The sequence below is a fragment of the Leopardus geoffroyi genome, chromosome E1 (genome assembly GCF_018350155.1).
Source record: "Leopardus geoffroyi isolate Oge1 chromosome E1, O.geoffroyi_Oge1_pat1.0, whole genome shotgun sequence".
Classification (NCBI taxonomy): domain Eukaryota; kingdom Metazoa; phylum Chordata; class Mammalia; order Carnivora; family Felidae; genus Leopardus; species Leopardus geoffroyi.
The window spans coordinates 17,147,164-17,171,104 of record NC_059330.1 but is presented as its reverse complement, the minus strand read 5'-3'; the positions used below and the strand labels follow the sequence as shown (position 1 = coordinate 17,171,104).

General features: G+C 59.5%; 2 protein-coding genes across 7 annotated transcripts; one reads left to right on the top strand and one right to left on the bottom strand.

Annotated features, from left to right (window-relative positions):
- Nucleotides 1-74: 74 nt before the first annotated feature.
- On the top strand, nt 75-5,245 carry TP53I13 (tumor protein p53 inducible protein 13). 5 transcript variants are annotated; one of them, XM_045487836.1, is made up of 7 exons: nt 75-181; nt 686-754; nt 983-1,024; nt 2,876-3,004; nt 3,130-3,333; nt 3,418-3,973; nt 4,066-5,245. In XM_045487836.1, exons 3-7 carry the CDS (start codon nt 1,010-1,012, stop codon nt 4,176-4,178), a joined length of 1,017 nt encoding a protein of 338 aa, XP_045343792.1. In that variant the 5' UTR covers nt 75-181; nt 686-754; nt 983-1,009; the 3' UTR covers nt 4,179-5,245. The 5 variants fall into 5 exon arrangements, with proteins under 5 accessions (XP_045343792.1, XP_045343788.1, XP_045343789.1 ...); XM_045487832.1 differs by lacking the exon at nt 75-181 and adding an exon at nt 283-497; XM_045487833.1 differs by lacking the exons at nt 75-181; nt 686-754 and adding an exon at nt 355-497.
- On the bottom strand, nt 4,784-20,180 carry GIT1 (GIT ArfGAP 1). 2 transcript variants are annotated; one of them, XM_045487830.1, is made up of 21 exons: nt 19,912-20,180; nt 14,196-14,329; nt 13,622-13,734; nt 13,391-13,496; nt 12,644-12,861; nt 12,464-12,558; nt 12,083-12,125; nt 10,281-10,307; nt 10,053-10,101; nt 9,558-9,630; nt 8,808-8,905; nt 8,337-8,448; nt 8,073-8,206; nt 7,756-7,908; nt 7,413-7,643; nt 7,271-7,324; nt 6,997-7,083; nt 6,825-6,898; nt 6,539-6,721; nt 6,363-6,426; nt 4,784-6,199 (listed from the first exon to the last, which is right to left on the bottom strand). In XM_045487830.1, exons 1-21 carry the CDS (start codon nt 19,961-19,963, stop codon nt 5,987-5,989), a joined length of 2,313 nt encoding a protein of 770 aa, XP_045343786.1. In that variant the 5' UTR covers nt 19,964-20,180; the 3' UTR covers nt 4,784-5,986. The 2 variants fall into 2 exon arrangements, with proteins under 2 accessions (XP_045343786.1, XP_045343785.1); XM_045487829.1 differs by lacking the exon at nt 10,281-10,307 and having other exon boundaries at nt 19,912-20,072.
- Nucleotides 20,181-23,941: the final 3,761 nt, after the last annotated feature.

The window sequence follows — 23,941 nt, the reverse complement described above, 5'->3', positions numbered from 1 at the left end:
CTTCGCCTGGCTCCATGATCCCACCCAAGCACTGAAGCTGCCCTCCGCAGGCCGTGGAGATGCGCTGGGACTGAAGCGCGGGTGAAGGAGAGGTCCCCGCCTGTGCTGCGGCGCTGTGCGCTTGGGCAGGGTTCCTACGCAAAACTTTTCCGGCTTCGGGCTTACGACGCGTGCGCGCAAGGTCGGTGGTTGTGGGCGGGTATTGGGGCGGGGCGGAGGCGGGGCGAGGGTAGTACGCAGCTGCGGGGGCGGGGCGAGGTGGGAGGCGCGCGATCTTGGGAGTCGTGTGCGGGTGGGGGCGGGAGGGTGTGCGCGCGCGCGCGCGCGATCCCGGGATCTACGTGGGCGCACGCGGGGACGCGGGGAGGGAGGGGGCGCGCGTTCTCTGGCTTGTGGGACTTCGGGCAGATCCCCGGGCCGCCGGGATGGCTCCTCAGCCGCCTTCGCCCCAGCTGCTGCTTCTGGCAGCCCTTGCGGGGCTCCTAGGTCCCAGTGAGGTAAGGCGACCCGCTCTTGAGCAGGCTTCGGCCTGAGATCTCAAAGCGCTTTGTTGAAAGTTGGTCCTGGAAGGAGTGGCGCGTGGAGGGGGAACTAGGAGTCCTCCCCTGACTGGCTGGGCCTGGGAGGGAGAGGGCAGGGCCCACACCGAGGCTAGTTCTCCCAGTTCTGTGCCTTGGACCCACAGGTGGTAGCTGAGCCAGAGGAGGAAGCGGGGGCCAGTTGTCCCGAGGGCCCGTGGCCTCTGCCCCCACAGGTAGGAGCTTGGCGGGGGATGGGAGAGAGGGGTGTGAAGGGGTAGTCCAGCCCCGCTCTGGCCTCGCTGCACCCTCCACCGTCACCCTCTGAAGACCTCTGCCGGTTCCTCTGGCCCTCAGTTGCCAGCGTCTCCATCCCAGCCTGGCCGGATGGGGCCTGCTGTCCCCTCCCCACCCGCAGCCGGAGCCCCAGCTGCTCTAAGCCCTCCTTTTCCCCTCGTGCATAGGTGTCACCAAGAGTGACCTACACGCGGATGAGCCCATGGCCGGTAAGTACAAGCAGGGAGCCATCCTTGGTGTCTGCCCCCGAAACAGTGAGCTCCTTGCAGGCTTCCTCTGCTTTTTCTGCTCACCAGCTCCATTCTTCACCAGTTCCCTCAGTGTTCTTAGGCCCAGGACAGTGAGCCACAAGCCTCTGTCATCTGCAGTGCTGTGTCAGGAATGCTGTCCAGTAGCTGTCTGCCCTTGGGCAGGAGGCTGCAGGGGGATCTCTGGCCCTAGTGGCAAAAAAACAACCCATGCCCCAACTCTGCTGTGTGACTGTGGAGAGTCTCCTGGCTTCTCTGAGCCCCAGTTTTCTTAAGAGAGGCTGTTAGGACTAAATGAAGTGTGTGTGATAGCACTTTGGGAAGTAGGAAGCTGTATGAGGTAAAGAGTGTGCCTCAGTTACTGGGCACCAGACCGTGGCTTCACCTTGCGTGGCTGCCTCTCTGTTTTCGAGGCCAGTGGTCAGATACCTTCCCTGTCCCTTTGGTTTTCCTTTTGAAATATCTAACTTTTAAAAAAAAATTTTTTTTAATGTTTTTATTTATTTTTGAGACAGAGAGAGACCGAGCATGAGCACGGGAGAGGCAGAGAGAGGGAGACACAGAATCTGAAGCAGGCTCCAGGCTCTGAGCCGTCAGCACAGAGCCCGACGCGGGGCTCGAACTCACAGACTGTGAGATCGTGACCTGAGCTGAAGTCGGAGGTTTAACTGACTGAGCCACCCAGGAGCCCCTAACTTTTTTTTTAAAACCTTGTAATAGCTTCTGGCCAAGAAACCTCATGCCACCCACCTGGTTCCTTCCCTCAAACAGCCCTTTCATTAAGTCATTCCACTGTTTGGAAACCTTCAATATCTTATTTCTCGTCTTATCATGGTCATACCCAACTGACCCCTCGCTCCCACCCCCAGCTTTTCAGGCCTTGTCTGACCTCCCCAAATCTTTGGTTCTTCTCCAGTCATCTTGGTCTATCCACCACACGTGTGAGTGTCAGGCTTATTCCCACTGCTGTTCCTTTAATGCCACTTACTCTCCACACCTGGCCTATCCTGACTAGAAGCTGGAGTGGGCAGCTCCCTGCCCTCCTGCCATCCATCCCATCCACCTCCAAAGCCCAGTGCAAGAGTCAGCTCTTTCTTGAGAACTTGCCTGATCACATCAGCCCTTATTCATCACCTTCTCCAAATTCATGTAATGCTTACAACTTCTCTCTTACAACTTAATGGCTAATCACTTTGAGTTTTATTAGTTCTTTCATTTGCATTAGTTCTATTGCCCTGAGTTTCCTCTACATTTCCCGCAAGCAGAGTCCAGGCGTTGTCTTTTGGCATCTCCTGTAACATCTGGCACAGTGTGGAGCATTAGGTCAGTACAATCAAAAATAATTAGTAATTGATGAGGTGTTTGCATCGTGGAACCGTGCACCTACTGCCTGAGTGCCCTGCATTTGGATGTTTGGGGAAGATTGAATATATAGGTAGATCAGTAGATAGGAGACCTGGTCTCCATTTGGGGGATGCTTACAGTCTAGACTGGGGACCCGTAGAGCCACTGTCACAGGTGCCGAGAAATACAGCTGAAGAGTGTGTTCTGACAGCGTTAACCAGGCTTGCTGTCATGGAAGCTGTGAGCTTTGAGGTGTGGCATTTGAGGGAGAGGAGGGGTGAAAATGCTCAGAGGCAGAAGGGAACGCTCACCAGTACCCAGGGCTCTTTGTCCTTTCCTGAGCCCTGAAGGTGGGTCATCTGGCTGCCTTGGAAATCCCTTTAATAAAGCTGGTCTCCAGGACGGGAGAACTTGGGATTCTCAGAGAGTCATCTGGCCTGGCTTAATGTCTCCATGCCATTACTCCAGGCTGAAGATGTCACCTTCCTCTACCACCCCTGTGCCCACCCTTGGCTGAAGCTCCAGCTTGCCCTCCTGGCCCACGTTTGTGTGGCCCAGCCCTCACTGGCCCCGGACTCCAGCCTTACTCAGGAGCGGGTAAGCAGTTGATGAAAGGTCGTTGTTTCGCACTGGCAGAGGCTGCAGCCCCATGTGCAGGAAAGGAAAATTCAGGGACTTCCTCTTGCTGGCTCCCCACCTTCAACTTAGTTCTCCTTTCCTAGCCCTTGGTGCTGGCAGCATGTGGGGTGGTGCTGGAGATGGCATGGATAGAGCCAGCCTGGGCTGCCCACTGGCTGAAGAGGCGGCGGCGGCGGAGGAGGCTGAGGAAGGAGAAGGCATGGTTCTGCTCTGACGGTCTTTCTGGGTCTTCTCCCTTGGTGCCAAGGCCAGGTAGAGGGAGGCTGTGCCGGAGAGGGTGTCTGCAGGTGAGGGGTGCTGGGCTTGGTTGGTGGTGGGGTCCTTGGGTTATCTGGGCAGGAAAAGGGTGACTGCTGTCTCTCTCCCCAAAGGCCCCAGCTTTGGCTTTTACCCTGCGGAGCTGGCGGCCCCCAGGTGTGGAGGAGGCAGCTGGAGGGTCCAGGCACCTCTCTCCTGGCGGTGCCAAGAGGCGTGGGCTGCGGGCCGCTCTTGGTCTCCAGCTCACGCCCTCAGCCCTGAGGCTCCCCCCTGCCTCTCCACGGAGCTTGGAGGCCAAGCAGCCCATGCCGGCAGCCCGGGGTGAGGGGAGTGATGCCCCATCTGTGCCCACTCTCCCCTTGATGCATGAGGGGCCCAGAGGCAATGCCAGCTCCAGGATAGAGGCTCAAGTGCTCAAAGGGCAAAGCAGCCCAGGGGGCTGTACCTGTCCAAGTGAGGCTTCCCCAGCCCCTCGGGCAGCAGTGCCCCCGCGGGTAGCCCGGGGCCCTACCCCGCGCACGGAGGAGGCTGCTTGGGCGGCCATGGCCCTGACCTTCCTGTTAGTGCTGCTCACTCTGGCCACGCTCTGCACACGGCTGCACCGAAACTTCCGACGGGGGGATAGCATCTACTGGGAGCCCACAGCGGACAGCCAGGACACGGTGGCTGGTGAGAAGTTAACCCTCCTTACCCACGCAACCCAGCCCTGGACCTCCAGGGCATCCCTGCCGATCACCGACCCTTCCCCACCCTGCCCGTAGCTGTGCTGAAGCGGAGGCTACTGATGCCCCCGCGCCGGGTCAAGCGCTCCCGCCGGAGACCCCTCCTCCCGCCCACGCCGGACAGCGGCCCGGATGGGGATAGCTCCGACTGACTTGACCCGAGCCCTGCCACTTGGGCGGATTTGGTTTCGCCGCGCCTGGTGAGGCCGCGACCTCTGCCACGTGGACCCTGCGCAGGACCGCCCCCTGGTGGCCAGATGGAGCAGTCCCGCCTAAGCATTGCAAACGGGCTTGTTCTTAAGTTGTGGTTGGCTGGGGGCGGCGGGGGTGGGGGAGGGATGGGCTGTGTTTCTAATTAAATTATTTTGGTAGAGTTTGGAGTTGAGCTTGTGTCTCTGCCACACAGACACTCCCAGCCAGGACACTGTCCTCGGCCACTTAGGTTTTGTTTGAAGTGGGTGCTTACGAAATCAAGTTAGGCACCTACCAGCCTGCCTCCTCCAGCCTTCCTGGCCTCAGCCAAAGTTTTAGGAGTGTGGTAGGACCAACGGTGGGGAGGGAGAAAGTGGTGGTGGTCGTAGTTACTGACACTTTTATTTCCCAGCTTCTTTTCTAGAACACAAGGGCTTTCCTTGCAAGTTCCAGGTCTGGAGCAGCTGTAGTCTTCATTTGTTTCATGCTCTTGCCAGGTCTGTCTTTGTCCCTTTCATGTCTGTCACCTCCCCACCCCCAAATTCTTTCAACACTAGCAACAGCACATGGTCACTTATTTATTTTTGATACAAATGTACATGACACGCGTCTTGACAGTCAGCCCACCCACCACCACACAGGTACAGCCTGGCCCCTAGGGCAGAGGCAGGACAGAGAGAAGGGCTGGTAGGCACGGCCATCTGCCTCTCCAGCCTTCCCAGGCTGCTGCCCAGATTCCAGATACCCAGAGACTGCAGGGCAGGTGCTGGCCTCTCAGAGGTTATAGGAGGGGGCTCTCAGCTGAGTCAGGGACCCTGGGGAGCCAGCCCCAGGCTCAGGTGCTCAGTTCTCTGCCCCAGCCAGCACAGCCCCCTCCACAAGGGAGGGGGGGAGGGGAGGAGAGATGCAGGGGAGTGGTTTTTTTTTTTTTTTTTTTGTAAGTTCATAGAGAAGGGGACCGATGGGGGAAGGCAACAGGTAGGACCCCAGATGATTTACCAGCAGTCCCTGGCCCCAGGATGGGAGAGTGGGGGACTGACCCCTAACTCTGGTCCTGCTGCCCTGGTCCCCTCACCCTTCACAAAACTCCAGATGGGCCAGGCCTCCGGAACGGCACTGCCGCCCCGCACACGCACACACAGGCACGCAGGGACACTCAGTTACCACAATGTTAAAATTAAGGGGTGGAAGAGGAGAGAAAAAAAAAAGATTTTCCAGTGTTTGCTGCTGGGGACCCTGGGAACACAGGTTTGGGGCCTGTGCCCTAGGCAGGGGCCGTTTGGCATTAAAGGAGAGCAGCAGGGGGTGGGTGGCTACAGGGCAGGGGACATCCACAGAGATTATGTACAAAGGAGGGGATGCCCCCGGCTCAGCCCCCAACAGGGCTGAATTGGCTCATGGGGGTGGGGTGCCTGTAGGGGGAACTGGCCTCACTTGGAGTGTCCCCACCCGACCCTTTGCTGAGGGTGCCCCAGAGGGGAAGGGGCTGGGAGTGATGCCTTAGAGGCCCCTGCACACTAGAAGGGGGGGATGCTATGTACAGGGGGAGGTGCATGGAATGTGGGGGACAGAAGCTCCTGCCACCCCACCTCCCCATCCTTGGGGACTTGAGGGGGGCGGGCACCAGGGCGCCTGGCTGCCAGGGGACAGTGGCAGCACTAAGGGCACTTGTGCCAGCGGCTCCGTTGGGGTGGGGATTAGTGTCTGGAGTGGCCCAGCTCCCATGGCCAGTGAGGTCCCAGTGCAGGTGAGGGTGCAGGGAGAGTGGTCACTGCTTCTTTTCTCGGGTGGTGATGGTGACCAGCTGCTTGGCAGCCTTGGCGATGTCATAGGCGCACTGGATCACCTGCTGAGTCAGCAGCTGGAAGTCCACAGGGGCGCCAGGCTCCGGGGGCACTGTCTTCCGGCACTCACTCTGCAGCCGGTAGGCGCTGGCATTGAGCAGCCGCAGTGAGCTGCGCACAGGCTCCAGGGCTGGCCTCTGGAGGGAGGGAGGAGGGAGTTGGGCCTTGGACTTCAAACCATGAGCCATGAACATGGCCCAGTGTGTCCTCCCTCATCTCCACCCAGGTAGTGGTCACATTCCCTACACCTGCCCCACCCTGAGAGCCTTCCATTCCTGCTCTTCTCTCTGGCCCCTATACCTTTGGGAAGAGAGAGGCCATCTCCGTCACAGCCAAATGGATCTTCTCCGAGCAGGGCACGAAGCTGTGGGGGCAGGGGAGGGGAAATATCGGCAGGGTTTGCAGGGACAGAACATTGGTCACCCCCCCACCCCCTTGCCCTCTGCAACACCCAGGGGCTGCTGTGAGCCCTTTACCTGTCATGCTTGAATTCTTGGGCAGCCCGCAACAATTCCTGGATGTTCTTGGTGACCTGTTCCGTCTTCAGGATGACATCCTCTGTGCTGGGAAGCCCAGGGTCAAGGTCTCCATCCAGGCTTTCCAACTCTGGGTGGAAGTCTTCTTCCTTGCCCAGTTCAAGAAACCTCTTCCCCTCCAGTCTGAGGTCAGGGTTAGAAAGAGACATTCCAGTGGTAAGCCGCTTGCCTGTACCCTCACAGATCCTCCAGAGCCCAGTCAGCCTTCTTCCCTGGGGTGTCTCACCCAAGCAGTGGGTCCCCGCTTTGCGTGTTCTCATAGTCACTGTCAGCACCACTGCCGTGGCGGGAAAGCTTGCTCTGGAGGATCAGGGAAGGGGTAGTGGGTGAGGTTCACATTCACAGACCCACACAGCCCATCACCTGTCCCCTTGGGCCCTTGGGGATTGGAACATTACCGTATGGCGGCTTCCTTCCTGGGAGCAGGACAGTAGTGGGGAGGAGGGAGTGAAGGGCACGGCTGAGGCTGACACCCCCTTCCGGATCTGAAACCCAGGAAGACTGGAGTCAGTCTCTCCTCCCTGCCACCCACCTTCCAGCTTCCCGGCAGTGAGGGTAGGGACGAGGTATATCTAGTCATTCCTGTGCCCAGCAGCAGCACAAAGCCTGACACCCACTGGGGCTCAAGACCTATCTGCGGAAATGGATCCGCTTCCTCCAGGCCCTACTTACCCGGTAAAGGCCAGCAGGGACATGCACTGAATAGATGGCATCATCCTCCAGCTCCTGGGGATTGGCACAGGTGTCACGGAGGGGCCTGCGGCAGCCCCAGCCCTCTGTTCCCCCCAATCCTTGAGACCCACAGGCAACTCACAGTGCTGTGGAAAGGCTGTAGCCGGGTAGAGAGCTCATCCCCAGGCGGGGCCCCAAAGGGCTTCAGGGCAGAGCCTGGTTCATACATGGAGAAGGCCTGGCGGTCCCTGCGATGGGCACTCCCGCCAGGCCCCATGGGTGTGTGTTCTGCCCGCTCGCTGGGCAGTGGGGGTGTGGGCACTGGCCCGGGTGGCTGCCGGATCTGCAAGTTCTCTGCCTGCAGCTTGTGGATCTGAGAGTGGACAGTGATGTCAGAAACTCCAGAGGATCCAGGCAGCACCCCACCTCTGGGAGCGGAGGATCCTCTCCGACCTGGGCACTCCCACCAATGCTGCAGCCCTTACCTCCCTCTGCAGCCTCCGGAGCTCATCACTCAAGCTGCTGTTGACCTTCATGAGCTGTTGCACCTTTGCCTCGGAGGTAGCCAGAGCCTTCTTCAGCTCCAGATATTCCTGCAGCGTCACGGCCCCATCGGACAGGTCTGAGGAGTCCATGCTCTGCAGAGTGAGACAGAAGCTGGTTAGCCATCAGAGGCAGGGGGTGAATGCCCACAAAACACTGTTCTCGAGGCCATAACCAGCCCACTAGTCCCTGAAGCCCTGGGCTACAAGGGGATAGAGCCAGGCCTTAATGGAGGCCCAGGGAGGGGCAGTGCTCAGACCCGGGCACGGTTGTTCCTAGTGGCACCGGCGCTGCGCAGGGGCTCCTGGTCCGTGTCCTCGTCTGAGGCCACACTGTCGTAATCGTGCTGGTCGTCGAGGTCACTCTGGCTCCGCGCGGATAGCTCAAGGTTGTCTGAGGACATAGTCCAGTTACTCAGTATTCTGCCACACGACCCTTCCATCATGCCACCCCAAAAGGGAGCCATGAAAGAATATACTAGAAAAACGCCCACTGCCCTCAGCCCTAGCCACACCCTTCCCACCTGTGGGGCTGCTCAGGCTCTTGCCCTGCTGTCTCCGCTTGGCCTCGCTGAGAATGTCAATGATCAAGGTGGCAAACTCTCGGGCATTGAAGCGGGCCAACTTCTGTCGCCCCTGGTAGGCAGAAAGAACCCAGCCTGCATGACGGGCCCCCTTACAGCTGATAGATGGGTGTGGGAACAAAGCAAGGCCGTCCCCTGCTACCTGGCTCACCCGGACAGATTCTGGGTGCCTGGGGAGCTCCCAAGAAGAGGCTGGAATGTCCCCCAGAAGCTGCTCACGAAGAGCTTAAAAAAAACCTTTCCCCCAAATCCCAAATCCCAGTGCTAGCAGGTCCCTGAGAGAGGCCTAGGCCAGGGGAGGAGAAGAGCAGGCCCAGGCAGAAGCCCACACAACAGCCGGTGAGGAAGGGCAGGGCCCGCGAAGCTGGCGACCCCAGCAGGGGAGGAGAGGCCCCTGTCCGGCCCCCTCACCTGATTCCGCGTGGCCGAGTACTCGGGGTTCACAGGCAGGAAGGGCACAGCGCTGCGCTCCGTCACCAGGGTGCTGTGGTTCTGGGTAGCCAGCCACACTGGGGGAGGAGGAGGGGGGGAGGAGCAGGGAGCAGATCATCCAGAGCGTCCACGGTGGCCAGGCCCACAGGGTGGAGGTGGGGATGTGCTGAGCACAGCCTTCCTCAATCCTCCCCACGTCCACCAAGTGCTGGTGTTCAAACCAGGGGTGGTCTTCAGACACCGGAGGCAAGGTTGGGTCAGGGCAGGGCTGGGCAAGGCCAGCAAGACTGGCCAGGCCGATGACGACGAACAGAATGAGGCGACTCCTCCTTGCCAGGCCCAGCCCAGGGTTTGGGCTGGAATCTGGCTGTGGCCAGGAAGGAGTGATGTGGGGGGGGGGGGGGGGGGGGCGGGGTGGAGTGGGACTGGGGAGTGAGCCAAAGTGGGAGGCAGCCAGAGCAGAGATGAGCCCCAGTCCAGGGGTGGGGGCGGAGGAGCAGGCTGGCTGCCTCCAGCTCAGCACGCTCCGCCTGGCTGGGGAGGCTGCCCGGGCTGCTCACAGCCAGCAGGGGTGGAGAGGCAGACCTGCCGAGCAGACCAACCTCAGGCCTCCCTTCTTAGTCCCAGCAAAAGGCCCCAAGAGCCACACCAGGTCCCAGCCCTTCCCCAGCAGGTGGGTAGGTACCCATGTCTCATCCACCCTCAGTCTCAGATGCCCTCTTGGCTCACCAGCGTCATTTTCTCTTCTGTCTACCTCGTCGTACACATCCATGGCAAGTTCCTCAAAAAGCCGGTTGCTGAGCTAGAGACAAAAGGGGGACCCAGTGCTGACAAGGCCAGGTCAACCAGGATGTCCTAAGATGTGGGAAGTGGCTTGTGTCCTTTATGCTGCCCAGCCCCCACAATCTCAGAACTGGAAACTGGGGCAGGGGTCTCTCTGCCAAGCTCCAAGGTGGGAGAGGATGGAAGGGAGACCAGATCAGACCAGTTAGTGCCCTGGTAGGTCAGAGGTGGAGCTAGGGCCCAGGGAGCCTACGGAGGGCAGAGCCAGGGTCAAAGACCAGGGGTGGGGAGGTGGGGGAAAGAGAGCAGGGAAGACAGAGTGAGGGGCAGGTCAAACCCTTGGAAAAGGAGACCATCAGAGGAAGGAGGAGCAATCGTAGGGGTCGAGGCTCAGAGGTGAGGACAGCTCCAAGTAGTAGGAGCCCATCCAAGTGGACTCACCGCCTGCAGCTTCTTCTTGGCAGCTTTGGCCAGCTCGGACAGGTCTAGGCTGTGGAAGGAGGAGGGAGATGAGAATGGGCAGACAGGAGAGGTGACCAGGCCCCCACTTGTGACTCCCAAACATGCAGGGATCCCAGGAAGACAACATCCCAGATGCTGCACACCAGATGCCGCCCCCCACCCTGCCCCCAACCTCCAGAGCCTGCTCCCGAGGCAGGCACCATATACCTCTGAGACATGCACTTTTGCCGAGATCTAAGTCCAGAGAAAGGCAGCAGAGGAAAGAATAGGACAGAGGCAGCGATTACCCAGGAGCAGGGCCCCACGTGCCTTCCATGGCAAGCTCAGACCCATCTCCGTGTATACACCAGACCCGGAGGGTGCAAAACGAACTCCTCTCCCCTCCCAACCTGCTCCTAGACCAGCCTGCTCTCTCCCTCTGTGACCCACTCACCCAGCACCAGCGTCTGCTTCTAGGAGTCACCAGAAACCTCCCTCACCCTCAAGCCCCAGCCAAGCTTTCTCTGGTTCTGCCATCGATCCCTCTTTGCCTGGGCCTTTGCAAGTTTCTTCATCCATCTTCCCACTTCCAGTCTTGCCCCTACAACCCTTTTTTTCCACCCAGCAGCCTGGGTCATCTCTTTGACACGTTGGGCCACACTACCCCTGGCCTTAAAAACATCTTAATGACAAAACACACGCATGGATACTTCAACTGTACTTTAATAAAAAAACTTCCTTAAAAAATATACTACGTGTTTAGTGTGCATTATCTTATTTTAATCCTGTCAACGCCCAGAAAACGTAGGTACTGTTGCCTTTACTCCCAGGAAGTAACTAAGCCTCAGAGAGGTTAAGTAGTCTGCCTGAAGTCACACAGCCAGTAAATGGCAGAGCTGACATATCCGGGCTTGGAACCTCTCTGCTCTTCTTGGGGCTCACAGGACTCGCCATTCTCTCGCCTGTTTCCAGTCCAGTGCTGCTCCTGGGATTCCCTGCTTCTCACACTATGCTCCAGCCACATGACTCCCTGCAGGTCCTGGCACAGCATTTCTCACTTATACCATTTATGCCTTTACTTCTGCTGTACTCCCCACACTGAACTACAGCTATCTGACCAGGCTGCCTCCTTCCCTGGACTGTGAGCTCCTGAAGGGCAGAGATCATATCTGAGTTACCGGTGTGTCTCAGGGCCAAGAACGGCAGCTGGCACTGGGCAGGTGCTCGGTTAGCCCTTTATTGAGTCCATGCCCATATGTGTTTAAACACATACACCAGACACACATGCAGGTACACACACCCCGCAGAATAAGACCAGAGAAGTAGGAGGGAATCTTGGAGTCTCAAAACAGAGTAGGTCTGGGTTCAAGGATTCAAGACGCCTAGGCCTGGCAATCCCTGTCTGCCCACACTGGTCTTTGGAGAGGGAGGGAGCCTCCTCTCTCGGATCCAGGCCAGCAGGCACAGGTTGGAAAAATGGCCTTCAGATGTGGCCACCAGGTGGCGCCAGCATCCATCTTGTGAACTGGGTGTGTGTCCCCCCAAAGCCTAGGCGCGCTGAGGCTTTTCAGATCAGAGGCAGAAACACCTCAGTTGTGACGGGCCCTGCCCCCACCTCCCACCCCTCCCCAATTTCTGAGCACACCACGGAGGCCCAAAGTTAGTCAAATCCCTGGAGCCCACCATCTTTTCAATGAAGAGCAGAGGTTCGTCTTACGATTTTACAGTGGGGTGAGTGCCACTGGAGCAGAGCCCAGTGAGCCACCCCTCTTGGGGCAGGTGTTTCTTGTACTCAGGCCTATGTGTGATGGCCTGGGGCTCAGGCGGTGCTTGGCCATGTGCTGAGCTGACATCCCTTCCCTGCCATAGGGCCCAGCATTAGGGAGTGAGGATCTGACTGAAATGTTTGTACACCAGACCCGGGGTGGGGTCCCTAAAGCCCGGGGACTGGGAGGGGTAGAGGTTCTGGGGTTCAGGCACCCACATGGTGTCCAAAAGCCCCTGGGAAGGGGCATCAGGTGGGCACTCACCTGTCAGCCATCTGTGGGATGATGTAATGCCCATTCTTGTGATCTGAACAAAAATAAAAATGCCAAGTCACTGGTGCTGGGTGGCCTTAGGAGCTGGGAGCCCACCTCACTGCCACGAGCAGACCTCGGCACCCAGAAGTGTCAGGGGTCAGGGATGAGGGCAGGCCACCCCCAAGAGCCCTGGGAGCTGACTGGAAGCGATGCCCACCCCCCACTCCCTACCCCAGTGTGCTGTAGCCCAGAGCCATCATCAATTTCACGGGAGCCAGTTGCCTAGCAACACTGTTCCCCAGCCGGCTCGGTCACCATGGCACCTGCTGCTGGGGTGTGTCTGGGTCCCACCTGCCTGGCCGAGCCAGGCCCACCCCGCGTTCTGCTCACCCGGCTTGCGTCCACAGAGATAGAAGGCCAGCCGGTCAGTGAGCTCATACTGGCATTCGACTAGCCTTTCCGCCAGCTCATGGTGCCCCGCCTGCCTGTGGGGAGGGGGCATGGCTCAGCCCTGCTGCAGCAGTCCACTCCCCCCACCCGCCCAAGCCTCACCCATCATCCAACCCTCACCTGGCATAGTCAATGGGCGTTCGGCCATTAACATCAGGGGAGCCAGGATCAGCCCCATACACTACAAGAAGCTCAGCCTGCAGTGTCTGCCCCGCCTTGGCAGCCACATGCAGAGGTGTGGTGCCCTTCTCTGGATGGAAGAAGTTGGCCTGGGCACCCAGGGACAGCAGGCGCAGACATGTCTCCAAGTTGCCCGTCCGCACGCTTGAGTGCAGTTGCTGCAAGGAGCAGAGTGTGCAGCGAGTGTGTGTGAGCACCCCCCCCTCCCCCCCCCAAGCCGTACCAAGTTAGGCAGCTGCTGGGACTCCTACCAGCTCCAAGGGCCCGGCTGAAGTTGGGTTGTCAGGGAGGACAGAGGCTTTAGTGCCAAATATTAACAGCTGCTATCAGTCACCATCTACCTGTGCTATGGGCTCTGCTTGAAACAGGCATTATCTATGAGGGAGATGCTGTTGCTTCTTTCCCATTTTACAGAGGAGGAAACTGAGGCTCTGAGTGGCTAAGAAACCGCCTCAAGTTTTCCCGGCTTTTGGATGGCAGCCTGTTGTGTCCACCTAGAGGCGGAGGGGCCTTGGCCACATGCAGCTGACCACGCAATCCCCATCCCCTGCTGTGCCCACGATCCTTGCCTGACCCGGCTGGCTGCCTTTGGGGCCTAGGGCTCGGTGGTGATGGAGAAGCCCTCGGGGTGCTGTGGGCAATAGGAGGGGAGGCCCACCCATCTGTCCACCGTGGGGCCCCTCTAACCTTGCTGAGGTCTTTGGCAGTGACCCCGTCATCTTCCCGGCAAGGAAGCTTGTGCACAAATGCCAGCATCTGGTACTTGGCCCTGATGAACTCTGACTTGATGGGGCTGGATGGGGCACAGAGGATGAAATGGGTGGGGGGCAGAGTGGGAGAGGCTATTCCCCCCGCCACCTCTCAGACCCACGTCCCACACCACGCAGCCCCGGCCACCACCCCTCCGGCACAACTCACTGGACTTTGTCTTGGGGGTTGGCTTTGCGCCGGCCGCTCTGTACTTGCGCGGGGTCCAGCAGGGAATGCTCCCAGATGGAGTTGGCCCCGTTGCTGGCGAGCGTGTGCACCATCTGCAGAGAAGAAGTGCCAAGTGAGAGTGCCCACTGTGCACTGGGTACTGGGGGAAACACCTCCAAGTGCTGGCCGCAGCCGGCGTGGCTGCAACCAGTACCAAGGGGCCTGCTGTGTGCCTGCCACCATCACACCTCCATCCAGCCGGGCCGCCCAAGCACGTGGGTCCTGGTCAGCACCTCAGGTTGTATGGCGAGTGTGCCAAGGCTCAGAGAGATAAAGCGACTTGCTCAGTGCTATGTGGCCAAGCTAGTAAGTGGCGGAGCTGCGGAGAGAGCCCCGGTCTGCAAGACCCCAGTCTCAGAAGCTCACCCCCCACCGTCTGCATGGCAAACACAATGGATGGAAAGGGTCAGGGTTAGGTTCTGCCCCAGGTGGGTGCCGCCCTCTGGAAGCCGCAGAATCCAGAGCAGCGTGTGTGGGTACGGGAGAAGTGTGCCCACGCGGCCTGGCCCCGTACCTGCAGCAGCGTAGGAGGCCAGGCGCTGTGGCGGAGGTGCTTGACAATGGAGATGTGGCGGCCCAGGCTCCGGTGCACACTGCAGCACTCGTCACACACCAGCACCCCCCTGCTGATGGAGGCCCAGCCAGGGTCTGCCAAAGGGGGAAGCCACAGTCAGCGGAGGCCAGGTCGTCGGCAGTGCGTGCCGGGCACCTACTCCGGGCCCACACTAGCACTTTGCTCACACACTTCAAATACCTAGAAGCTGGGACCGCCGGGACACAGGTTGCTGAGGAGGAAGCTGAGCTATGGCGTAGGAGGGATTTCCCCAAAGGCTTGCAGCAGGTGACTGACAGCTGGGCCCCTTCCTACACATCTTTGCCTGTCTGGGGGGTGAGGGGGTGGGGGGAGGAATGTGTGGTCCCCAGGGCCTACTCAGCGGGTATGTCCTGCAGTCTTTCCCAGGGAACAAGACAGTTGGCCCAGGCCTTCCCCAGGGAGGCAGGAATCCTCTGGGGGATGTGACACCGATGCTACATGCCAGACATCCTAGACACTCCTGTGTCTGGGTCAGTGCCACATCTCTCCTGCACCCAGACTTCTGCTGGAACCACTGGCCACCCGCCTGACCCACCATATCCTCCATGGGCTCCTGCCTTTGCCCTCATCTTGGCAGGCAAGAGGCTGTTTCATGCTGAGCCTCCTGCCACCATCACTGATGGGCTGAGCTGGAGCCCCTCTTAACAGGGATGGAGAGGGCAAAGGAACTAACATTGGATACCCACTGTGTACTAGATAGACCTGTATGTACGAGGTCTCTCACAACTGTCAGACAAGGCAGGAAATGCTATCCCTGCTTTACCAATGAGGAAATGGTGGCTCAGAGAGGTTAGAGCAGTTGCTCAAGGTCACACAGCTGATGAGCAGGATTGTTGGGATGTGGACCCAGGCACTTTAGACACCAGAAGCCACGCCATGTTCATACCCACCGCTTTTCCTCCGTTCTTGCCTGGAAGGGGTCAGGCCCAAGTGGGCAAGGGCCCTGGAAGCCACTCTTTACTCCCGGGGGAACAGCAAACTTTGGAAACAAGAAGCGGGGCCAGGATAGGGTGGGAGCTCCTTGGGTGCTTCTCAAGGGCAGGGGAGATGCCACCCATCCCAGGCCCCTTGGGAGAGGGGGAGGAGACAGCTGCACACAGCTTAAGCTGTGGAAAGGTCACGGGGGAGAAAGCAGCCATTGTGTGCCTCCAGAGAGTGGGGGCAGGGAGCTTCTCTCCCAGGACACTGTGCTCTGCCCGGGCCCCCCACCCCAGTCTCAGGAATCCCTGTGCTGGGTGGGGGAGCAGGGACTGGCTATCTTCCTTGCCTAGGAGTGCTTAGGGAGTCCAGAAGTGGGCCCCCCAGGGGAGGGACAGGCTTGGGGTAATGAGAGCCTCTCCAACCAGAAGGCAATTCTCAGGCCCTTCCCCACAAGGCCTTCCATCAAAGTTTCCAGGAGAATTGTAAGGAGACCGAGTCAGGGTGCAGCCTTTGTTCTGCCTACAGCAAGTGTCCCCTCCATAGGGGACAGGAAGAAACAAAAAGTGAAAGAGGGGTTCAGCTCTTTGGGTCTGAGCTTCTTTAGGCATCTACCCAAAAACAGGGCAACAAGATGCCTGCCATACACCTTCCTGGGAGCTGATTCCAGGGGCCCACGAGGAAGGGATCCACCATCTGTGCCAAGAGGGGGAGCCCAAGGACACTCTTTAGTACTGGCTTTACCCAAACAGTGAGGCACCCCAGTGAGGCACATGGAAAGCTCCCTCCCCCCACTCCCAAATCACTGGGGTTAGGGGTCTGCCAGCCACCAGCCACCTCCGGCAGCCCAAGCAGGAAGCTGGAAATGACGCAGCCTAAATTCCTCTTGTTGAAACGGTGGGGTTTCCTGTAAATGGGGAGCCGCCCAGGCCAGGATCATAAATGGGCCGCCCTGAGGCCTCCAGCCCAGGCCTATGGCTCTACCGGAGAAGCAGGGCCTGGGAAAACTGCATATATATCGAGAGCCAGACCAGACATGGTGAGACTCTGAACATGGCAATGACCAAGAAGAGATCAGGATTTGGGGAATGTAGTCCAAGGCTTTGCTAGCCACTCAGCCTGGGGGAGGGGTCCTCCCTCTCCTCCACAATGACCTGAAACAGGAAGGTTAAGCAGGGGGCACTGTCCTGGCCTGGGGAACGCTGGTGTCAGCTCACTGGGCTACACAGATGAGAAGCCCACTACCTACTTCTTACATGCCCGAGGGGCCTTGCGTCTACCCAAGCAGGAGCCCCCAAACCCCACTTAGGCCAGTTCCTAAGGCCAGGTAGAGTTTCTGAAAAGTCAAATGGCTATTGTAGCTGAAGTTTAAGGGACTCTTGTCCCCAAGAGGCTCCCTAGACTAAACTTGGGGTGGAAGGGACAGGGACATAAGGGTTTTTTTGTTTTAACAGGCTCCATGCCCAACTGCCAAGTGTGGGGCTTGATCTCATGAGATCAAGAGTAGTATGCTCTACTGACTGAGCCAGCCAGGCGAGAAGATGCGGTGACCTCCTCACTATCCTGCCAACACTCCTGGCAGCTTCTGCTTCAGGGTGGGGGTCTGGGAAGTGTGGGCAAGTGGTAGGAGGGATCCTGGGATAATGTTAACCATGCAGGCCTCTACTAAGGTGAATTCATGTCATCACCCAAAGCCATTAGTAGCCTCTAGGTCTGCTCTAAGGGCCAGCGTCTCCTGAGCAAATTGTCACTAGGCATGAGGGAGAAGCCCACCATCTTGAAAGCAGCTAAGAGTAATTAATCCAAGGGGATAAAGGTCAGAATGGCGGTTACTTTTGGGGGCTGTTGAGTGGGAGGGGGCAGAAGAAGGGTCCAGAGAGTGATGGAAATGCTCTACCTCTTGACTGGAGTGGTGGTTACGCAGGTATATAGACATGTAAAAACTCAACAGGCTAAACAGTAAGGTGCAGGAACTCTGCTGTACCTAAATTAAACCTCAGTAAAAGAGGAAGAGAGCCCACCATTCACCCTACCCAACAATCTACATTGTGAAGAAACAAATGAGCCTGCAGGTTTCCAAATGTCCCCAGCCAGTGGCCATCCATGCTCATCCAAGGTGCCACCCGAGGTACTTCAGGCACCTTGAGGTATTCACTCCTGTGCCACCAAAGTGGAAAGGTTGACATAGAGGCCCATGGGATGAGGAGCAGGCTCTTGAGCTGGGCCAGGACTGTGTGGCAGAGTGAATGGAGGGGGACGTGGGGGGAACACATTCTCCAGGGTTCCTGACTGCTGCCCCTCCCTTGCCTCCATGGCAGGCAGGTACACATGTGGGGCCTGATGAGGTAGTACCACAGCAGCCATGCCATGCCCAGCTGTCTTACAAAATCCACCTGTCACTTATATGCCCAGGCCTGGGAGCAGAGGGACGATGAAGACCTTTGGGGTCAGCCTGCACTTCACCTTTCACCTCTTTAACCTCCCCAAATTAACCAACCACAAAAAGGCCACAGCCCCACCCCTAGGGCTGGACCCCCCCCCCCCACCCCTTTCACAGTGAGAGAAGCCTATGACTAGGTAGGAGGCATACACCAATGGAGTCCAGACTGTTGTTTACCCTCGAGCCTCATACCTGGACTGCTGTAGTCCCACACCGGGGATGCCCCTCCCTGCATCCTACAGTGGGGAAATGGGGTAGCCAGCTGGGTTCCTGACAAGCATCCAAACACTCAGGGAGTGCCTGCTGCCAGGTGCTGGGGTAGGGTGATGTGTAAAGACTTTGTCAGCACCTTGCCCACCTCACTCCTCACCTTCTCACCACCTGCCTCTTCTGACCTGTATTCTGGATCAGGGGAAAAGGAGGTACCTGGGGCAAAAATGCCTCTGTGGGACAATGACTATGGATAGGAACCAGACAGTCCCAAGATATCAGATACATACCACTCCTTCCTGAACCCACTGGGCACCCAGAGGCTTCACACAGCCAAACGCAATGAAAGAGGGACAACTGCCTTGCTGATTCTGCCCTATGTCCCTCTGGCTGAGAATCAGGGCCACAGACTTCAAGATGGGATGGTCCTCAAAAACCATTTTTATTCCAACTTCTTTACCTCACAATTGAGGAAACTGAGGCCCAGAGTGAGGAAAGTCTTGCCATGGGTCACAGGGTAAGCTGATAGGATGTCTACTAATCACTCCCCATCCCCATGCTATTCCTGCCCCGCATAGGTATAGACCAGCCTGGGAGAGGCATAGAAGACAAGCTGTCCTCTTAGCCCTTCCATCCCCAGACGTGCATGTGGTTGGGGGAAGGAGATCACAGTTTCCAGCTCACTAGGGTAAGGACACATATGCCCAGATAGCTTCTTCAGGGTCCTCTAGACCTGAGAGGGGTTACAGGGTCACAACCACGCACAGAGTACCACGTCTCTTCCAGGCATCCACAGTGCCAAACTCTCTAGCCTGGAGGCATCAGAACCACCAGAGTATCTGTGGGTCCCAACCTGTTGGGGCCCCGGGCCTGTCCAAAGGGTAGCTAGAAGTTATGGGCCCATGAAACAGCACTTGACACTCTCACACTTAATTGTGCCCACAGTCCCCCTGGAGTTCACAGACACACTGAGCCTTCCCAGAGGTCTCCCAGGGAGATAGCTCCTTTTTAAAAGAGAGGATGGACAAGAGCCAGGGCTTCCTTCCCCAGGCCAGCTGCTGAGCCCCATCACTGGCAGTGTCCTCCCACATCATAAGATAGCAGCCTCTCAGGTCACTGCTCCTCACTTCCTCAGGTCAGGGGTGGGGGGTTCGCATCAGCCTGGATCTGACTGTGCTGGGAAGAAGGGAAACACCACGGTAAATACAGCCAGGAGGCAGGCGAGGAAGCCAGATCCTGAGAACCTAGGCGCCCTTGGGTACTGTTCCCTACCCATTTCTGGTCAGACTGGGCTAGAGGGCTAGGAGGGGTCTGTGCCCAAGCTGAGTCAATGCTAAGCCCCCTTCCCAAGCAGGCCTTACTGGTGCATAGGAAAAGCCGAGCTAGTTGTTCCCAGGGATGCCTCAGAGGAAGATGCCCAGACTGTACTGGTCCTCAGCACCAGGCCCTGCAAGGAGCCCCCGCCTTGGGAAGTAGGGGCAGGGAGTCCTAGGAGGAGCCACCCCCTCGTCTGCTCACGAGGAAACACTATCCAGGCCTCCCCTGGCCCATCTGCCCGGTTCTCTGCCCCTTGACCTCCGCCACCTCAGCGGGCGCGCAGACCATTCGAGCAGCAGGTGCAAGACGCGGGGGTGGCACTGAGATGACACAAAACCACACTCACCCCCACTTCCTAAACCTTGCTGGCCTCTGCCACAGCCCTCCTGCCACCCCACCGCCCCAGGCTGGCGCTTCCGTTGGGATACAGAGATGGAAGGTGGTGGCGGGCGGGGGGGGGGGGGGCAGGGAGGGAGGGCAGCTAGCTGCCTGCCTCTCTCAGACTGAGGGGTGGGATGTGGCGCCGGGAATGTCCTTCCTTGCTCGTCCACGGACGCGAGGGACTGGGGCCCCCAGCCGGCCCTCCCGCCAAGGACGCGGCTCCGCAGTGGCCCGGGCGGGGGCCGAGGCCGGAGGCCGCAGCCCCCAGCCCCGCCCCGCCCTCCGGCCCCGCACCGCGCTCCCGCCAGGCCCCGGCGCCTGCCCGGCGGCCTCGCTGCGCGGTCCCGCCCCCGGCCCGGCCCCGCTTACCCGGGGCGCTGCAGTCCGCACACACCTCCGCCCGCGGCCCCTTCCGGGACATCCTCAGCGGCGACGCGGCCGCAGCCCTCTGGGCCAGCGTGGGGGGCGCGGGCGGCGGGCCCGGGCGGCGGCGGCCCCTGCTGCCCGGCCCCGCTCCGGCAAGGCCCCGGCTAGGCTCCGCGCGCCCGGCCAACCGTCCGCCCCCGGGGCTGGCCCGGAACCCGCCGTGCCCGCCTGCCCGCTCGCCCTCCGGCGCCCTCCGCCCCGCGCCGCCCCGCGCCGCCCCGCGCCGCCCCGCCGCCGCTCGCCGCTCGCTCTCTCCGCCCCCTGCGCGGCTCCGGGCCGCTCCTGCAGGAAGCGGCGCAGGCCCTGCCCACCGGGGGAGGGGCAGCCTGCACTCCCGCCCCGCCGCCCGGCCCTGCGGGCCGCGCCTCCCAGAGAAAGGAAGCCGGGAGCGCGGGCGGGAGGGGGCGGGGGTGCTTAAAGGGGCCGCGCGGCCTCCGCTAGACAGGCCGGAGAGGGCAGCATCGCCTTCGGCCTTGGCCTCTGCTCTGGCACTCTCCGGCCCCGCGACAGTGTGAGTTACCCTCACAGCCCCATCCGCTTCGCTTTCCAGGTAGAGGGTGGTCCAGGGGGCTCGGCCCCTGGGACAGTGACCCTTGGGGAACAGGGAAGAGAGTAAGGAGCTGGAGGCCCAGGCCCCCTTCCCCGTCAAGAGGCTGTTTGGGGTACCCGCCTATGTCTGGCTAGGGTAGCATGTGTGTCCTGGTCCCCCATGTGTCCTCATCTGTGGGTCCAGGGGTGTGTGTGTGGTCACACCCTTGTTGATTATGCACGACACCAACAATATGGACGCCCAGGTGTTCCCCTGCCTCCCAGCTAAAAATACATCTGTACCTCATCCATGCTTCCATCCCAGGAGGAACGAATCTGGGCACTTTTTAAGGACCTCCCGAGGAGTGACCACTGTGCCTGTGTGCAGTAATATCCACTTGGCATTTCGTCTTGTATACGTCCACGGTGTTTCTGGGCCACCGCAGGTTTGTGTGTCCAGGGCGTGTGCACATAACACACAGGGACCTTTTCTTGTGGTGGCCTTTCTTCCTGGACTTCACACAGAGACTTGGCGTAGGTGGGGGGGGGGGGACAGGAAGCGGAGGCGCGGGCCGCACGTGGGTGCACCCCTGCACTGAGCATGCTCCCCCATACACGTGTGCCCCGCGTGCACCCAACCCCCATCCCTGCAGCAGCAAAATGCCAGAGCACTTTGCTTGTGGGGACAGGGCACGGGTGGCCAGGACCAGGCCTGGGGGCCAGGTCGGTGGTGACAGGATTAAGGGAAGATTCCCAAGGGGGTAGAGGGTACTGCTCAGTAACAAGGAGGGAGGAGGGAAAGTCCTTGGGCAGGGGTTCGGGGTTGGTCGATTTTATCCCAGCGGTGCCAGAGCAGCAGTGACTTGTGGGTGGGCAGGCTGCTTCCCTGGGGGAGACAAGTAATGCTCATGAGTCACACCACCCGAAATACAAGCAAAGCTGCCTCCATCGCCTTTTGCTGCAGCCCAGATTGACAAGTTTGTTTGAAATCGCGATCCACGGGGTATATTTATAATCGCACCTTAAAAAAAAAATTTTTTTTTTTGCAGGCTTCCCCTCCCCCCACAGCCAGCCGCTCAGCTGGCGGGGTTTCTGCAAGCAAAGGTACCTCGCAGTGGGGGTGGGGGTCGGCGGCGGGGGGAGCACCACCTGCCGCCCCATGCTGCACCCGCACCAAGCAGTCAGTCTGTGGGCTTGATGGCCCTAGGCTGGGCGATGAAAAGGAGCGGCTTGGCCGTTCTTTACCGGGCGCACAGCCCACGAGCCGTGGCCGCCCATTCACCCCCGATCGACCCCCAGCTATGGAATTTCATTTATTAAATGTCGAGGCGGCTACTGGCAGCCCCATCGCTCGGCTGTCTTTGTTTCTCTGCTGTGTGGGCGCGTCTCGAGCACGTGGCAGCTGGAGCGCGCAGACCGGAGGAAGAGCGACCCGGGTTTAGGCTATGGCCGCCTGGCAAAAAGAGGCCCGGCTGCTAAGGGGATAGGTCCCCCAATCCAGGCTGAGCTCCCCCTCTCCCAGAGCTACAACGCTTTTCAGGATGATTCACCCCACTGCCCCCTCCCGCCCGCCAGCTCCACCTCTCGGTGGCCCAGGGACTACCTGGGCGTGGCCTAGGCTGAGAGGCACTGTCCAAACTTTGTTCCGGAAGCCCCCAGACCCACCACTGCAGACCTTCTGGGCCTGGGACTAGGGATAAAAGGTTTTCAGGATTTCCCTTGGGAGATGTCGCCAACTCAGGGAGCAGGGCAGTAAAAAAGAAATCTCAGACAAGGTTCTAAAAACAGTTTAATGAGGAAATGTACACGCATTCTCCCGGCCACTCCTAGCCCTCCCTACCCTGCTCCAGCCCCCTCCCCAACTCTGGCCGCGGCCACAACACTCTGCTGACCCCTCGCGGTAGAGGTGGGCAGCGGTCCTCGGTTGCCCGAGGTGCCAGCTGGCTCCTCCCAGGCTGGAGAAAGGGGCGAGGCAGTCCACTCCTCCCTTATCCTTTCCCGCCTAGGCCTGGCACCGCAGGGTGTGGAGGAGGAAGGAGAGAAGACCACACAAAGAAACCTGAGAGAGGCGCAGAGAGTTTGCAAGCTTTTGCTAGCACCTCCCACACAAACACTTTTTGGATTGTTCTATCATGAGTTGGTATGGAATCCCTAATTCCTGTCCTGTTCTAGGGTGGACTCAAGAAGGCGCTGTGCCTGGTCCCGCCACCTGTCTCAGTCCGCCTGATTGGGGGCGGGACGCGCCGTTTCCAGGGTAGTTACTATCCTTAGCTCACCCCAGTAGGTAGTATTTCGAGTCTCATTTTAGAGGTGAGTGGTCTGAGGAAGCAGAAAATTTAAGCAGTTTGCTTCTGGTCAGGCGGTTAGTAAGGGGGAATTCAGACTGCTCTAAGATCCCAATCCCCTCTCCCTTCAGGTCTGAGCCACGCCTCTAGATCCTTCCAGCCCTTGCAATAGGCAGCCCCAGAGGTCAATTCCATTTTTACCACAGCGTCTGCAGGGACCCTTCTGGAAGGACCTTTGTGCCCGGGGGTTATTCGGGAAGGAGACAGTCTCTGGAATCAGTCACTTCCTCTCTTGAGGGGACCGCATTGGGTGGAGGTGGGGAACTGCCACCTGCTGCTTTCTCTGCCCAGCCCCACTCTGGTCCTTGCAGAGGACAGCAAATGGGGGGGGGGGGGGGGGGGGGAAGGGACTGTACTCCCAGCCTTAGTGGTCATTCCCTTTCTAATGTCAAGTGTGGAAGATGGAATTTAATAAGAGCGCGGGGAAGACTCCTACATAATATTTCACGTGACAGATCCCTGGTTGCTCCAACGACCACTGGTCCTAATGCCCCGAACCTTTCTCGGGATTCTCCCCCATCATCCACTCTAGTAATCTGGATCCCTTCTCACGTTCCACTGGGACCCAAACTCAATCCTGTAAGCCACGCTTTCCTGTGCCCCCAATGGTTGAGCAAGGCCTGTAGCCCCCTCCCTCACCAGCAAAAGGCAAAACGCCGGTGGGTGGGGTGCGCCCCAGCCCACCTGGCGTCAGGACACTGTCTCCGTTCCTGTCAGGCCTGACTCCCTCCCCTTCCTCTCAGGGGATCAGGGGGACAGAGTGGGACACTCTCCGGCCGCCCGCCACCCCCAGTTCCACGAGGCGGACTACATGCCCCATGATGCCGCGGGGCCGAGCTACAACAAGCTCTGCCCCGGGCACCCGGGTCCCCCTCCCCTCTTCCCCGCATCCCCGCATCTCTCGCCGGCCGCTCGGGCTGAGGGCCGGGCAATGCAGCTGCGGGGAGCCGGGGGCTGCGGGCGCGCGTCCCTGCGGCGGCGTCCCCGGGGTTCGCGCCCCGTGCGCCCCCGCGCCCGCTGCGGGAGCCTGCTCCCTTCGCCGAGAGGCGTCTTTGTGTGCGGGGGTGTGGGAGGTGAGGCGCGAGTCCGCGCCGCGCCGC